At 33.0% G+C, this 16,641-nt stretch overlaps 1 protein-coding gene across 1 annotated transcript; it reads left to right on the top strand.

Moving 5' to 3' along the window:
- The first annotated feature begins 7,427 nt into the window (after positions 1–7,427).
- Positions 7,428–10,662, top strand: LOC125197887 (L-ascorbate oxidase). The gene is made up of 4 exons (XM_048096404.1): positions 7,428–7,760; positions 8,420–8,512; positions 9,126–9,338; positions 9,420–10,662. Exons 1-4 carry the CDS (start codon positions 7,473–7,475, stop codon positions 10,554–10,556), a joined length of 1,731 nt encoding a protein of 576 aa, XP_047952361.1. The 5' UTR covers positions 7,428–7,472; the 3' UTR covers positions 10,557–10,662.
- Positions 10,663–16,641: the final 5,979 nt, after the last annotated feature.

Here is a 16,641-nt window from a genome sequence, read left to right as displayed (position 1 = left end):
GAAGAATGTATCATGTGATATAAATAAAAGCTTAGAGACTAATTTTTGGTTACGGAGGTAGTATAGTTTGGCGCATTATTCTTTTTTGGTCAAATTTTAATTAAAATAGGAACAATAGAACCCCCTGTTTCACATGCATCAATTATTGGTTCCATACAATAAATCTTCACTATTTATTCATCAATTTAAATTAATTGGTCCATGATTATAGGGGTGACACTGCATTCTTAGCTTAATTTAGAGAGCAGCAAATGAACCAAGACGAAAGCAAAGGGGGCGGAGGGTAAGGGTGGCAAATCCACCACCGGAGCAGGCTGCGCTGGGGGGGCTTGGCGGCGGCCTAAAAAAAATATAATGTTGATCTATCTAAGTTTCTTATAGTAGTATGTGGTTTTTGTGTTTAGGTGTATTTTTTGCATGGATGGAATCTTAGCCTCAGTATTAATGGTGCGTTGTTTTTAAATAGATATATATATGGTTGCAAAAAAGTGTAAGGTTGGGGAAAGTGAACTAATCTAATTATGTTTCGACATTCTGTTTGCTTCATCCACTACTTCCCGGCTATGCTTCTTTCAAAGGTGGAAGGGACGCCAAAGTATCTTGAAAAACCCAAAAAAATAATTGAAAGCTTGTTTGTATTATTACGAAAAAATCCAAAATCAAATTTGAAAATTTGTACTATTAAAAAAAACCCTGGCATATACGTGAGGAATTATAACTATATAAAATGAAACTACAGTATTTGCTTTGAATTATGGAAAAAAAAACTGTTTATCTATATTGAGACTTTATGCTTTGAGTTTTTAAACACTACAGACAAATAAATGGGTAGGCAACTTATAACACAAGTGGAAAGGTTTTTCAAACATCAAAATTGTCAACAAATTTCCCATAAAAGCACAAGAACAAAATAAATTAATTGGTGATGATGGAAAGGCTTTTTCATTGAACTTGCCACAGCATTTTTAGTGTTTTTTTAAAATTATGTTCCACATAGTATTTGTTTATAATGGATGAAAAATGAAAGTGAATCCTTTTATTAAATTTAAAACTTTTTTGGGTCTCGGCAACTCCAATAACCCAATAGAGTTTTCCCCTTTTTGGGCTAGAGGGGCGTTGGTATCACCCAACCCCCTGGATCAACAATTTTTCCTTTCAAACGTATAAAATAGGGATTTATATGATTGGCGTGTAGACCCATAAATCATTGCAATTATTGGGGCATTTTCGTGTAGAATTTTTTTTGGGTTAAAATTTGGGCAACAAATCATACTATAACCGTCAACTTTCCTTATCTCAGCAATTTCATAATTAAATGAGATTGCGGGTTAAAGAATAAATGCAAATTAAACAAGAATTTTAAACAATAGTATAACAATGTCAGCACCACAAACTCATTCACCATTGCTATACGAAACAACACTTCAATTTGGGAAGTGTAAGATATAAGAGAGGCAAAAAGTTTGCTTCAAAACAAAAAAATAAAATAAAACCAGTTTTTAGGTTTTATCGTGTGATTTACTAAGTTTTTATGATTTTATACTCAATCATCTAAGAGAAGGTCTTAGCAAGACAAACCCCATATATGCACAACAATTATTATACATATAAAACACTTAATCCCGTAATGAATGTCATAAGAGAGCATCAACAACGGCGATCTTGAAGTCTTGATGGGGGGGTTGGCCCACTTGGGAGATGGTTAAGGGATGATGTTGCAGCTATCCCGTCCCAGGCGTCCCTTGATGGGAGCTCATCCTTTCCGAAGGGACGACGCTGGGGCAACGGGCAACTCATTAATTTTTTACTATACCGAAGGTTTGAGTTCAATGTTAGTCGTTTTTAGAATTTATAACTATTCTCATGAGATGTCGTCAACCGATTAATAATTTTTTGATGAATTACCCCTCTCCATCCTTGGGCTCATATATTTTGTTATTAATGAAGATTCTTTGAGAAAACTTTTTTGGGGGACAATACTAGTCGTATTGACATTGAATTTCATGATTCGAAATTTCATTATGTCTATTCATCCCATCTTTAGTACTCCTATTTTCCTATATTTATAAATCGACAATTGCAAATCGTTTGTTGTAATCTAAAATCGTGCTCACGTATAATACAAATAATTCCACTAATGTAGATAACGGGCTTAGTATGGGCCTGACCATAACGGGCCATAGGCCATTGTTAATTTGTTATTCTCTTCTCTCCTTAAAACTGTCGTTAATTTGTTATTCTCTTTTCTCTTAAAAACTGGAGTAAAATATAGGTGTTTCTAATTTTCTTATTGATACACAAGGCAAGACTATATTGTTTGTTAATGGTTAATGTTTTAAGCCATAAATTTTAAATTCGAGTCTACATAGTAATTATTTAAGACGTACTGTTTCTTGTGAATGGGGGGACCATAATTTATTTATATTATTGTGATTTACAATCTTACTGCGTATTGAAACAGTGTTCATCAAAAGTAACGTTTTTTGGATTCACATAGGAGATAAAAAAGGAACTCAAAAAGTGATTGGCAAATGGTGTGTATAGTTGTTACTTAAATTGTTGTACTAGTTGACTCCAATAACAAAATTTCCAATGACTCCAAATGGCATGATGACATTATGCCACTATCAAACCTTTTTTTTATCACCAAAAAACTAATCGATCTTCTTTCCTAAGTATATAAATATTGACAACCTTTTGCATAAAATTATTTGTTGCTATCAAAATGTGCTTCGATTTGCCATTCAAAATAAGGAAGGGAAGATTTGTATCTTTAGGAAAAGGGATGGTGAAGATAGTGAAGAAATAGGCTATTGGAGAAGGAGATTGAAAAGTGGAACAAGAAAAAACAAGTAGAGTCATCAAGGGAAAGAAGTGGTAATCATGATTTGTATCCCTCCAACCACAAATAATTTTGTTATTTGGTGATGTAAGTCATATTTAGTATTGGAAAGTGAACAAAGTATTTCCAATTTCATAGTTTATTGTATACTTTTATCATCATTTTCTTTTTAAGTACCATAAAATGAATATTATACTAGTTATGGATGTGATCTAATGTTAGTTTTTATGAAAATGAACTCAAATTTTGCTTCATAAATAAAACATATGTATAGCCGGGGCAACGCAAGTTCAGAAAATGAAATTCATGGGTTGAACACGTGAGAGTCGATGACCACTCATCCGAAGTTAGAAAGAAACAAGTTAAAGTAAGTTATCAGTGACGTCATTAAAAAAGTACAAATTAAAGTACTTATAGAAGGTCGTTGTTGGCTCGCCGTTTCACCCGTCTATAGAGATTTCAAACTTGAAGGTTTTCTTCTTTTTGTTGCCTATGTCTCCTCGTGTTGTCACTCTCTCACAAATAAATGGATAGGGCTAAGTGTGAACAAAGTAATACATTATGCAAAAGCCCAACATCGGCGTTAATATCATCATGCCCAATATTAATTAAATCAACTTAAATATTTTTTGTCACAATCAAATGATCTTTCTATAGTGATAATACATAAAATTTCTTTTGTGATTACAACATTACATTTTAAATTCAAAGCCATTAACTATTCCAATTCTTTTGTAGTAATAGATTTACATACTCCCACAACCTAAAGCCCAAATAGATCAAGCTAGATTGGACAAGAGAACCTGAATGTAAATTCTAATTAAGCCTAGACCGGCCCATTAAAATGGAATTGAGAATTAAAATAGGATAAAGAACAAATAATAACAACTAAACCAAATGGAATACAAATGATGTAGGAGTATCTAATTAAGATTGACAATCACCATTTTTTTCTCATATGATTATATGATAAATAAAATAAAGAGACAATCACACATGGGTGGAAATCGAACCACTGACATCGGTGAACGCTCGACCACGTTGTCACTTGAGCAAGACCTCATCGTCAACGTCCACGGACTAAATAAACTACCAATGATGTACCTTCTTCATGTTTTGAGGAGGAAATTGATTGCCAAAGTAAAATCCATCTTTCTTCACGATCCATACACATTGATTGTGATCAACATTTAGTTTGTCGAATCGACAATCTTCCGAAATAGTATAATTAAAAACCTCAAACCTTGTACTTTTGAATCCCACCAAAAATGACAAAAAAACATAGTGGTTAAAAATATATTTTACGGAAATGCCAATGATAATCCTCGTCAAAGTAAGTCGTGTCACATCAAAATCATTATTTTTTGAGGCACAATGAACAAAAAGTGAATCTGAGAGTTCATTAATAACATGAACCTCAAATCCATATTACCAAGGCTAAAACTTTTTGTATGATAAAAATGAGAGGATACAATAAGAAGAGAATAGATAAAATTAGATGTACCAATCCCCATTTCTCTAAGTTGTTTTATTTTGTGGTTTGTGTTGGTTGAAACAATTCTTTTTGTAGTTGTTCTTGCATTGACATTCCTGTATTCGTTCTTACTAGAGAATCTAAAATTTGAGTTTGCATGAATGAGCAAAAAGAAGATTGTCTCAATAGATTATGTATATCCAAGAGAATTTATTCATCTTAAAAAATATATCCATATTATTGTTATTAATTAATATTTTGTTTCTTTAATCTTTACAATGTTTGTAGTAAATTAGTTTGATTTGAAGGATTTTGCCCTTTTATGCACAATTATCCTTAAATGCAGATGCTCCATCACGTTTCGAGGGGATGAGATGGTATAGGGGCACGTTGCAATTAGTGAAGATGGTTTCAATAGATTAGGCCATCTTCGGCTAGGGGGCAAAATTAGTTCAAAATGTGGATTATTTAACAGTCCTTCTGCTCGAGCATATCCTTATCTTAAAGTCTATCTTAATTAATTATCGTGAATTTAACACGTCTATCAAACATGCAATTACTGATAAGGCTTAACTACAGGCCCATGTCTAATAGTCTCGGCCCGAATAGTGGTCATTTTCTTTGAGTAAAGTATGTATTATGCTTAGTCGGTGGGCCCGATTTTTTAAAAAAATTTTATCTAAAAGCTATAAAAATGAATGCATATTAGCTAAATATGATAACCCTGATTCTAAGATAAGATGCGTACTTGTTTTGATTGATTGAAACTGTGAGTTTAACTTATATTTTAACGACGTTAGGAGAAACTTACTAAGAAACTGAAATATCTCCATATTTTTTCTTCCTTATTCCTATCAATTATGAATTTGTCAATATATTCTTATTTCTCACAAAGAAGTACATTCTCATTTGATCCATTGTCCACGTTCAAAAATCCAAAACTTTATATTATCAACAACAATTTTATCTATTATATAGGAGTATACAACAAAATTTTCGGGAAGTTATACCTCAATTAAAGAAAATTTTTTTGTCAACCAAATATTATATTGATGCCTTTTAATCTATAACTCCTAGTGGCGAAGTACAATTATTTCTCTTTTTAATTCATATATTATAGGATATTGACACCTAATATTATGAAATTTTTAAAAGTTTGTTTTTCCCAACTTTAAATTGACAAATAATATCATAACTTTACCCCAAGTTTTTATTTTCCACCAATGAAAAAATTTCCCGCTATATTAATAGATTGAAAAACAAATTTGGAGGGTATGCTTAAAACTATTCTCAAGATTGAAATCTTGAACTCTGGTTGTTATCGAAAATTACGAAAAAAAATCCTTTATCATATTATCTCTTGGATTTTTTCATTGATGGAAAAAAAACTCGGTAAAGTTCATGGAAAAAATCTAACTTTTGAAAGTTCCATAATATTGTATGTCAATATCCCTATATTATATGATATCATAAACTGCATATTTGTGTTACTGAAAAGTCAAATTAAAGATCGTAAATCTATATAAGGAAGTTACATAGTATTTGCCATGGTTTGATTAATTAGCTAAGTTGATAGTAGTTTTGATTGTTCAGTGTTGACTCACACTATAATAAGACCAAGACTAAGGCCAAGTCATTCTTTAATATGGAAAAACAAATCTCATTTTCCTTAATAAAACTCACTCCCTCCCTAAAATATATACTACTCCTAGTCTATTTCTATTTTAAAAAACAATTTCATTACATATTATACTAATAATATAGTTTTACTAACTATAATTAACTGCATTTAGACTATTTAATCTCTGTATCTCACGTATTTACTACTACTAATTTTGTATTAAAACTCATTTCACGCCAAAATCGATAAACATATACATGCACCATACCATATCAGAACCAACTTTGTTTACTTTCACTTCAACTTTTTATTCTAATTGAATGCCTAGATCTAATGCAAGAAATCGGATAATTAATCATGTACACAATTACAAGAAATAAATTAAACTAAAAATTTTAAGGTTGAAAATCGAATCATGACAACTTACAACATTAACGTGAAGGAAACCTTCGTTTATTTCCAATTTATTTTTGTTTCCTAGTTTTCTTTACACATCATGTCACACTTGTTTGATTCGAATTTAACTACCTTACATTTTTTATTTGGAATTTTACAAAAACAACATATGACTCTCTTTTGTAAAAAGTAGAAAGATATCCTTTATCTTATCGTTCAACCTCTTATTTACTCTAAAGAATAAATATAAATCTACATGAATTATACGTTATTAATAGTACCACTAGCCTAAATTTTAAATCAAACTGAATCTTTTTATTTAAATTAATTTTATACCAAATACTCCTCTTATCTTTTAAAAGTACTATTTATATCATTAGAAAGTGTTCCAATAAAAATATATATGATAAATTTATACATATTTTTTTTACTTTGATTTAAATATAATTATGCAAATATAATGAAAAATATTTTTCTGAATTTTTAGATATTTTATTTTAAAAAGAATATGTTCGTAAATTTTTGTGGAAGGATAAATAGTAATTTATTTATTTGTTTTAAATTAATTATATTAATGAATTGATTTTAATTATTAAATACCTAAAAATCCAAATGTAATTTATATACGTTTATCCGTATTCTTTACCAAATATACCAGTACTATAACATATGGATAAACGACATCTACAACATTTTTCGAATTGATGTTCACATTTTTTGGTTAGTTGATGATTTCATTGTAATATTGTTGTCGGATCTATGTTGTGGAAATCGTCGCAAAACGATATGGTATATAAAGCCGTTTCTTAATTCTCTATATAAAGATAAATATAACCAACAAGTTAGTAATTTAAATTAAAAATGACACCCAACTAAAAAAAACTAGCAATCCATCGCTTTTGGAGGATATTAATCAATTTGAAACAATAATACGCAAAACGAAATAACGTAGAATATGCATAAGTTTTAATTAATATGCCATAATTTCTTATGACTTTTTTTTGTTGACTTACTCTAATTCGACCAAAACAAGTCCACAGCATGAATCTATAAAAACAAAGATCATCTTTCCCTCATTCAACGAAACAATTTTCACTGCCAAAAAAAAAATAAAAAAAATAAATAAATAAAAAGAATAGATGGATGAGTTTTTGAAGAAGAAATCAGTGATAACATTCTTAACAATACTATTTGTGGTTACTTGTTGCTCCGGCGTTCAAAAAGCCGAGGCAAGAATCAGACGCTACAAATGGGAGGTTAAGTACGAGCTCAAGTCCCCCGATTGTTACAAGAAGCTCACAATCACTATCAACGGTAGATCTCCAGGGCCGAGCATCGTCGCTCGGGAAGGAGATACAATCGTGGTTGAGCTCAAAAACAGTTTGTTCACTGAAAATGTTGCAATCCATTGGCATGGTATTAGACAGGTGCGATGACTTTAATATTTTATTTTTTCATATTTTATTTCAATATGTATTTTTTAAAGTTTACTTTACTATATTTATAGAGGTTGGCACATGAAGTACTATGCTTAGTATTAGTGATGCATAGTTAAAGCGGAATCGCCGGCTACCGAACCAAAGATTGCGATTTTCAAATTTTAACTGGCCTTGACGGGCTCAACTAGATTGGGCGGTCAGTTCTATTGGTCCGGTTTCGGTTTTGATTTTTAAAACCTTGAATTGGCGGTTAATAGCCACCAAATCGAGAAAATCGGATATCTATGAAAACCAATGGAAAATTGGTTAAAAAATCAGTAAAAACCGTGAAAAATCATTGAAAATTTGGGGGAAAACGATAAAAAAAAATTTAAATTTTAAACCAGATCACCTGAGCAGTTGGTTGCAGTTAAAAATCGAAACCATGAAATTTCTTCTCGGGCCAATTTCATTTTGAGTTTTTTTGAAACTAGAACCGTTGGTTCGGAATCAGAACCATCGGTTTCTTGAAACGGCGGCATTGTTAGCATGTTATATACTCCATTATTGAGTTATATCTTGACTACCTAATTATTTTTGGATCATCACTTGAGACAAAATATTTGTGGTTTAACAATGGTTTAATTAATTGGGTTTGATTATGACAGATTGATACACCATGGATGGATGGAACAGAAGGGGTAACACAATGCCCAATTTTGCCTGCTGACACATTTGTGTACAAGTTTGTAGTGGACAGGGTGAGTTTCTATTTCTTCCAACAAAAACATATATCCATCATTCTTTATACTATGATATTGGTTAGTTTGTAGTGGACTTGATGAGTTTCAATTAGGATATCTATAATTTTTTATAATTTATTTGTCACTTTTGTTTAAAACAACTTATAAATTTTAAAGTAGGTTACATATATTTTTTAATCCTGAACTGAATCGGCCCGACCCCTTCGTCAATTCTAAATGTAAGCATGTTTAGAATTCAATAATAATTTAGATAAGGAGAAAAGTCTAAATGAATAATTAAAGAAATAATTCAATGCCCAAGTTGCGCAGCTTAAACGTCAAACCATTGAATAACTATATAGTACTAAAAGAAATAATTTGTTTGGTATTTTTTTCCGAAATCTAAATAGTAAATGGTTTCAAAAATTCGCAATTGTGTTCCGTAATGATTTATTTGATTTGGAGCACATATGTAAAATATTGACGATTTATATGAACTGTGTCACATACGTGTACTATTGTGATGTAGCGGATGACGAAACAACATTGTTCTAAAGCTAAGAAACTAAAAGGATTAAATAATTTAATTCTCCACTCCACTTTTTTCTCAACTGGAGTAGTTAATTTGCAGCCTGGAACATATTTATATCATGCACATTACGGCATGCAAAGAGAGGCTGGTTTGTATGGATCGATTAGAGTATTGCTCAATGAAGGAGAGTCAGAGCCATTCCAATACGACTATGATCGAAGCATAATTCTCAATGATTGGTATCACAAGAGCACCCATGAACTATCTCTTGGCCTCTCTTCAATTCCCTTTGCATGGGTTAATGAGCCTCAAGTAATCATTTCACTAATTAATTTAATTAATACTACTAAACATTTTAAATCAAGACTAATGGATAATTACTTTTTTTTCTAGTCAATCTTGATCCATGGGAGAGGAAAATTCAATTGCAACACCGTGGGGACCACAACAAATCTATGTAATACCTCCAACCCGGAATGTGCACCTTACGCAATAACGGTTGTACCGGGCAAGACCTACCGTCTCCGGATCGGCAGCTTGACGGCGCTCTCCGCTCTGAGCTTCGAAATCGAAGGCCACAACATGACCGTGGTGGAAGCCGACGGTCATAACGTCGATCCATTCGTCGTCAAAAACCTATTCATCTACTCAGGAGAGACCTACTCTGTTCTGGTCACTGCTGACCAGGATCCTTCTAGAAACTACTGGGCCAGCGCCAAAGTTGTCAGCCGAAATAGCAGCACGCCAAATGGCCTTGCTATCTTCAACTACTACCCCAACCACCCGCGGCGGGACCCACCCACTGTCCCGCCGCCGGGGCCGCACTGGGATGACGTGGCTCCCAGACTGGCCCAAAGCTACGCCATCAGGGCGCGGCCAGGGTACATCCATCCACCACCCCTGAAGTCCGACCGTACCATCGTGATGCTAAACACGCAAAACGAGGTAGGCGGATACAGGCGGTGGTCGGTCAACAATGTGTCGTTCAACCTGCCCCACACGCCGTACCTCATAGCCTACAAGCACAACCTCCTCCACGCCTTCGACCAGCGGCAGCCGCCGGACGGCTACGACTTCGTCAGGTACAACATCTCCGCTCCCCCTCCGAATCCCAATGCCACCATCAGCAACGCCACGTATAGACTAGAGTTCAACACCACAATCGATGTTGTTTTGCAAAACGCTAACACGATGAACGTTAACAATAGCGAGACGCACCCGTGGCATCTGCATGGGCACGATTTTTGGGTGTTGGGATATGGCGTGGGGAAGTTTGATGTGGGTAAGGATAGCGAGGAATTCAATTTGGTGGATCCCATCATGAAGAACACGGTGGCCGTGCACCCGTTTGGGTGGACGGCGTTGAGGTTCCGGGCGAATAATCCGGGCGTGTGGGCATTCCATTGCCATATTGAGTCGCATTTCTTCATGGGAATGGGAGTGGTTTTCGAAGAAGGGGTTGAGAGAGTTGGGGAGTTGCCCTCTTCTATCATGGGATGCGGTGATACTAAAGGCTTTTACACACCGTAAAATTATATTACATCCGTTTGCGATAGATATACTCCCTCCGTCCACCATTAGGAGTCCTTGGGCGGCACGAGTTTTAAGAAATGTTAAGAAAAGTGGGTGGAAAAAAGTTAGTGGAATAGGATTCTCATTTGTACATACTCCCTCCGTCCGATTAAATATGCAACCTTTGCTTTTCGGCACGAGATTTTATGTAGTGTTGTTTTGTGAGTTAATGAAGAGAGAGTAAAGTAAGAGAGAAGAAAAAGTAGAGAGAGTATTGTTTCCATTTTTAGAAACATTTTATTTTTAATGGGACAAACCAAAAAATGAAAACGTTTCATTTCTAACAGAACAAAGAGAGTATTAGTTTTAAATGAAATATGAGTGGAATGTGTTAGTAGAATGTAAGACTCTATTACTATTTATGGTAAAAGTGAATCGGGACTCCTGTTCACGGACGGACTAAGATAGAAAAATGAGACTCCTATTTGCAGATAGACAGAGTAGTTATTTACAAAACTAGAATTATAGCCTATAGTGCATTCTTAATTAAAAATCACATTTATCACATTTTCGTTTATAGTAGTATTCTTTATATATTTTTCGGTCGATTTTGATAAATAAGAGCATCTCCAATGCAAATAGGCCAGCCACTCTCTCTCCCTGCCACGTCAGCAGCACTAAAAATCCACATGGCACATCAGATTTAGGCCAGTCATAGGCCAGCCGCAATAAAAATAATTCAAGAAATACTACATTTACGTAATTAAAATTACGATTAAATTACGGAATTAAATTTACGACATATATACGGGAAAAATTCGTTAATTTTATTTAAATAAAAAAAGTACATTAACTAAAAATCAAAAAAATTACATAATAAAAAAAATCCGGACTTCCACACACGAGCCACCGCCCCACTCTACTCCTCACTAATTTATTAAAAAAATACATTAAAAAAATGTTCGTATGCCTTGAATCCGTTATAGTTTGCCGCTAGCCGAACGGGGGTCTTGCTGTGACATGTTTCTGTTTTAGGTCTTAATTTTGTATTGTGTCTAGCCCGTCGTCTGTGTGCCTATTTAAAAATTACATAATTAAAAAAAATCATACAAAAACATTAAAAAAATACATTATATAGTTTTCCAAAAATTAAAAAAAATAAATAAAAAATAGCGCTGGCCGATCGGCACGCCACAATGGCGGCCAGTGCATCGGCCAGCGCACCCGAATCGGCTAGCCCACGCCGCTTTTCTCGCCGATTCTCGGCTGGCCTGCTGCAATGGTTTGGCTAGCGACCCGAATCAGCTAGCCGATTGACTAGCCAGCATTGAAGATGCTCTAATAGTGTTACTAAGTTTCCAATGACTAATTCCTTCTTGAGCTTCTCATTACATCCGCATCATCTCATATTCGTCACATATGATTTGATTTTGTAACCCAAACTAACATAGAAGGAATTTAAGAAATTAAAAAGAATACAAATACTACTCCCTCCTTCCCATTAAAGATGACCCACTTTCCTTTTTAATTTGTCTCAAACAAGATGATCAATTACTTAAAATGGAAACACTTTTATCTCTACTTTATTCCCTCTCTCTTACTTTACTATTTTCTCTCAGCACACAAAATAAAGTTGCATAAAATCTCGTGCCGCCCAAAGAAGGGGTCATCTTCCTTTAGACGGAGGGAGTAACTAAACTGTATAACAAACACTGGGTGTTAGTCGGGCCCACTCACCGACATTCAGTTCACCTCAAACGATTTCGAGTTATTTTCTGGTGGGCCTGATGGGCTCTTTTTAATTTCAAGCTAAAGTTTTGGGCCATTATGAAATTATTGATAATAGTAGTATTTTCTTGTAACAATAATTACTATCAATTACCATGTAGTTTTTATTCAGTTTTAATTTTATATGCTTTTTGAATTCCGTACTTATCAGCAAGAACTAGTTTCACGCCCGTGCTATGCACGCTCCTTATTTTATTCGCACTAGTGTGAATTATTAATTAGATAAAACTAAATAAGTTTTGAATTACAAATACTCATGTTGATTAGAACAATGTTGGATTTCTTTTACAAATAACGTGGTCACACATAATATACTCATTATTTTTAAAAATTATAATTAAATTATGTAATGAAATTAGGATTTTACATATTCTTTATTTCAACCGTTCTATATATTTTGTAAGCTAAACCACTTGATTTATATATTTTAAATTTTGGACAAACGAAATTTAAGTTTGAAATATTTAATTTTTTTAAATGAATCAATTTTAAGGAGTATTTGAATTTGGTTAAGCTCGACTATCCAATTCTATTTAATTTACATTACAAATTATCAGAATTATAATATCCTAATCTATAACAATTCAACTACTTATTACTAATAATTTACTAATTCTAATCAAATTTTAATTATACAAACATCATTTAAGTGTAATCATACCACTTCAAAGCATTTGCATTCTTCTTTGCCTCTAGCTTCCTCCTCTCCTTCAACAAGCTCTCTCTTTCACTCTTCCAATCTCTAAGAAATGGGCCGCAAAATCGAAATGAAGAAGATCGTTGATGTTACCAAATGTCAGGTAACATTCTCGAAGCGTCGCAACAGCCTAATGAACAAGGCCAGTGAAGTGGCTGTGTGCTGCGATGCCGATGTTGCTATAGATCAAAATTAAGTAAATTAATTTACTGATTTTAGTTAAATTTTTTGATGAATTGTAGATATGCCGGCAGACAAGAGATTGATGTAAGCTTCTATTTTCTTTTCTTTTTTTTTGGGTTAATTTTCATTTTTTTCAAGTTCTTAATTTTTTTTCTTGGTGCAATTTTGGGTGAATGCACAGCCATATAAGAAACGTGCAGCTGTGTGCGTTTTTCTCAAATTAATTTTTTTTTTGGGTTTCAAATCTCTTTATTATGTTCATGTTATTGAGATGAGACTAACACTGTTCACTTTTACATAAGATTAAATTCAGAAAAATATTACAACTACTATAGAAAAAATTAAATACAAACATTTATAAAGATGGGTAATTTTAAAAGTTCAAAAAATTTAAATCATGTACTTTAACAATCCAGTTTCTATATAGTAGTAGTAAAAATTACTACAAGTATACACATTATCATAAATACAAAATAGTAAGTTCTTGTATTAGAGTCTGGTAGAAATTTTTTGTCATATGCTACTTTATTTAGACTTAAATGGGCAAAAAACTGACTTTTTTTTATATATATAAAAAGTCAATTTAGTTTCAAAATACAAGTCCATGAATTCATGCCATAAAATAACTAAAAGCATAAATTGAAACTCAATCTAAAGCAAAATTAAGGAAATACGTAATCGAAAAGATTCTCAACTATCTATTTCCTGATCTAAACCCTCTGGCTCGGGCTGGCCTCATTGTGGCTCGTTTTGGGCCTTGATCGGTTGTTGCAGTTTGACCACGATCAGACAAGCTCGCGGGGCTGAGTCGGGGGCCCTATCAAGTGACCTTAATTAGCTTTCAAAATATTCATTTTATGCTCACACACACACGCACAAAAGATAGTAGATTATTGTACTTGTCAATATAGTGCACCATGCTTGATTCACCATTGATGCGGCTTAGGTTGTCTAACTTCTCCATCAATTCATGCTGTATAAATAAATCTAATTAATTAGAAACCCACAATATATGTAAAGAAATTTGAAACCAAAATTCTTGAATTTGAGAAAAACGCACATACCTCCGCGTGCCACTAATGTCTGTGCACCCAATAATCGCACGAAATTGCACCAAGGAAAAAAGTTAAGAACTTGAAAAAATCAAATTTAAACAAAAAAAATTGAAAAAAGAAGTGGTTTTAATTACTGCATCATGATCCTGTACTCTAGTGTATTCATATGCCGATTTTGGAACTCTTCAATCCTGTTTCAATTCATCAATAATCAACTAAAATTAGTAAATTTAATTACTTAATTTTTTTTATGTATAGAGAGAGTGAGAAAGAGAGAGAGACTCTTTTTGTTTGTCAAATTCGGGGAGTGGGCATGTGGGAGTAAATGCAATCAATTTAGGCTTAACATCGCTGCGCACAGCGACTTCTCTGGCCCAGCTCTTCTGAATTTTGTTTCCAGCCATTTTTAGATATTGAAAGAGAGAGTGAGAGAAGTTGTTGAAGGAGCGGAGGAAGCAAAGAGAGAAAAGAAGTTGCAAATGCTTAATTTGAGATGTGGTATGATTTAGGGTAGTAACGAGGCCTATTTATAGGCGGGGAGAGAATCTTGCAGCTGATGAATAAAGTAGGAGTATTTATGTTTCACACTAATTACTAAGAATATCCCCGGGTTCGGCGCGCTTGGCTCGGCTCGCGTAGGTGCTAATTAGACGGGTCCACATCAATCCTCTCCTCTCTCGATATGAATTTTCTATTACTATGTTCCAATAATTAATATCCATATACTAGTAAGAGATTTCTCCGAATCTATTTATTCTCGTCTATCGGTTTATTATCTATAGTTAGTTATTGTACGACGCTGAGATTTTTCATTCCGAGGTCCCACTTTATACACATGTAATTTAGTTTTTAAATTCAACGATCCAAATAAATGCTGAGTAAAAGAAATTGAGTAATAGATTTCTTCGAATCTATTTGCTTTTGTTTGTTGGTATATTGGCGATTGTATATTAACGATTAGTTATTGTACTCGTGACAGATTAGAATAAAAAAACAAATTGGGTAATATTTCTTCGAATTAATTTGTTTTTATTTGTTGGTATATTGTCGATTTTACTGGCACATGTGTCTGTCAAGGATTTATTCTATAGATTCTACTTTTTATTCGCGAAATATAGCTTTTAAACCCGATGAATTCAAATAATAACTGACGACGGATTAGAATAAAAAATTATAAGTATAGTCTAAATAAATAAGTATGCTCACAGATGCTTACATACATTGACCGACGCATATAAGTTCTTAAGGGATCTCAACCCCTTTCAAACTTGTTTTTATTTAATTATTTTGTTTAATACTACAATTTATAAATTTATTTAAAATTTATATAAATTGTTATGCAAAAGCTCATATTAGTGATTTAAATCAAATAAAAACATAAATTTTACCAAATGTATTTTGTGTACGCTGAGCATAAGTAGGTATGTAGTACTCCCGCCGTTCCATAATAGTAGAGTCACTTCTTTTTGGTATGGAGATTAAGAAATAAATATTGAATGTATTAAGTGAAGAGATAATAAAGTAGGATAAAGAGAAAAATAGAGAGAATAAAGTAAGAGAGAGAATAAAATAAGTGAGGAAAAAAGTGTTATATTTTTTTTAAGAGTGAACTACAAATTTAGTACCTATGTATGGAGGTTCGAACGCTAGATACCCCTATGTTTTAAAAATATCGCCACACATCTCTATGTATGGACTTAATATTATTTGAAGGATTTGTTCACTGTTCATGGACTTTTAAATTCTTTTTTCCACTTGAATTTAACCAAAATGCCACTAAGGGCATTCTGGTCTTTCTAAAACAAGGGTACCATTGATGATATTTTAATATTCTTATAGAGGTACCTCAAATGAAATTTTAATACTATTGATACTTGAAAGTTGAAACGATATAAAATTTAACACTTTACAATTTTCAAGGAAATAATTTATCTTCATGTCTACATGTTTAACACGAAAGCTAATATAATAATATTATATTATTATTTTTTAAAAAGTTTAATCTTCTTTATCCTCTCCAACGAGGACATCCATTTTTTTACTTCTGATACAAAAGTGCAGTTCAACCCATTCTACCATTCCAATTTTGATTATTTACTCTCCAATAATATTAACTTGGTGAAGGCTGAAGAAGAGTTTTTAATAATTTTCAAATAGAAAAAAAAAGTTCTCGAAAGGGGCTTAAGCCCTCCATCGAGAGAGAAGAGAAGAAGTGAACGGTCCTTTTTATTGAGAGTGAAGTTCAAATAGACAATAGGCAGAAGTGGCAGAGTGAAAAAGAGAATGGTTCATTCTAAAGATTTAAAAACCCTTCTACTGACATTTTGGTTAAATTTGAGTGGAAAAATAGCTTAAAATTATGTGAGTAGTGAAAAGGTCT

Source organism: Salvia hispanica, unplaced genomic scaffold (assembly GCF_023119035.1).
Source record: "Salvia hispanica cultivar TCC Black 2014 unplaced genomic scaffold, UniMelb_Shisp_WGS_1.0 HiC_scaffold_1050, whole genome shotgun sequence".
NCBI classification, from domain to species: domain Eukaryota; kingdom Viridiplantae; phylum Streptophyta; class Magnoliopsida; order Lamiales; family Lamiaceae; genus Salvia; species Salvia hispanica.
Note: the sequence above shows the minus strand (reverse complement) of the source record. Positions and strands in the feature narration are given on the sequence as shown.

Bases quoted from the DNA above. Each gene is read 5' to 3' on its own strand.
- LOC125197887 (XM_048096404.1), top strand. From the start codon at position 7,473: ATGGATGAGTTTTTGAAGAAGAAATCAGTGATAACATTCTTAACAATA. The intron at 7,761-8,419 runs GTGCGATGACTT...TGATTATGACAG, and splicing joins ATTGGCATGGTATTAGACAG to ATTGATACACCATGGATGGA. The intron at 9,339-9,419 runs GTAATCATTTCA...TTTTTTTTCTAG, and splicing joins CATGGGTTAATGAGCCTCAA to TCAATCTTGATCCATGGGAG.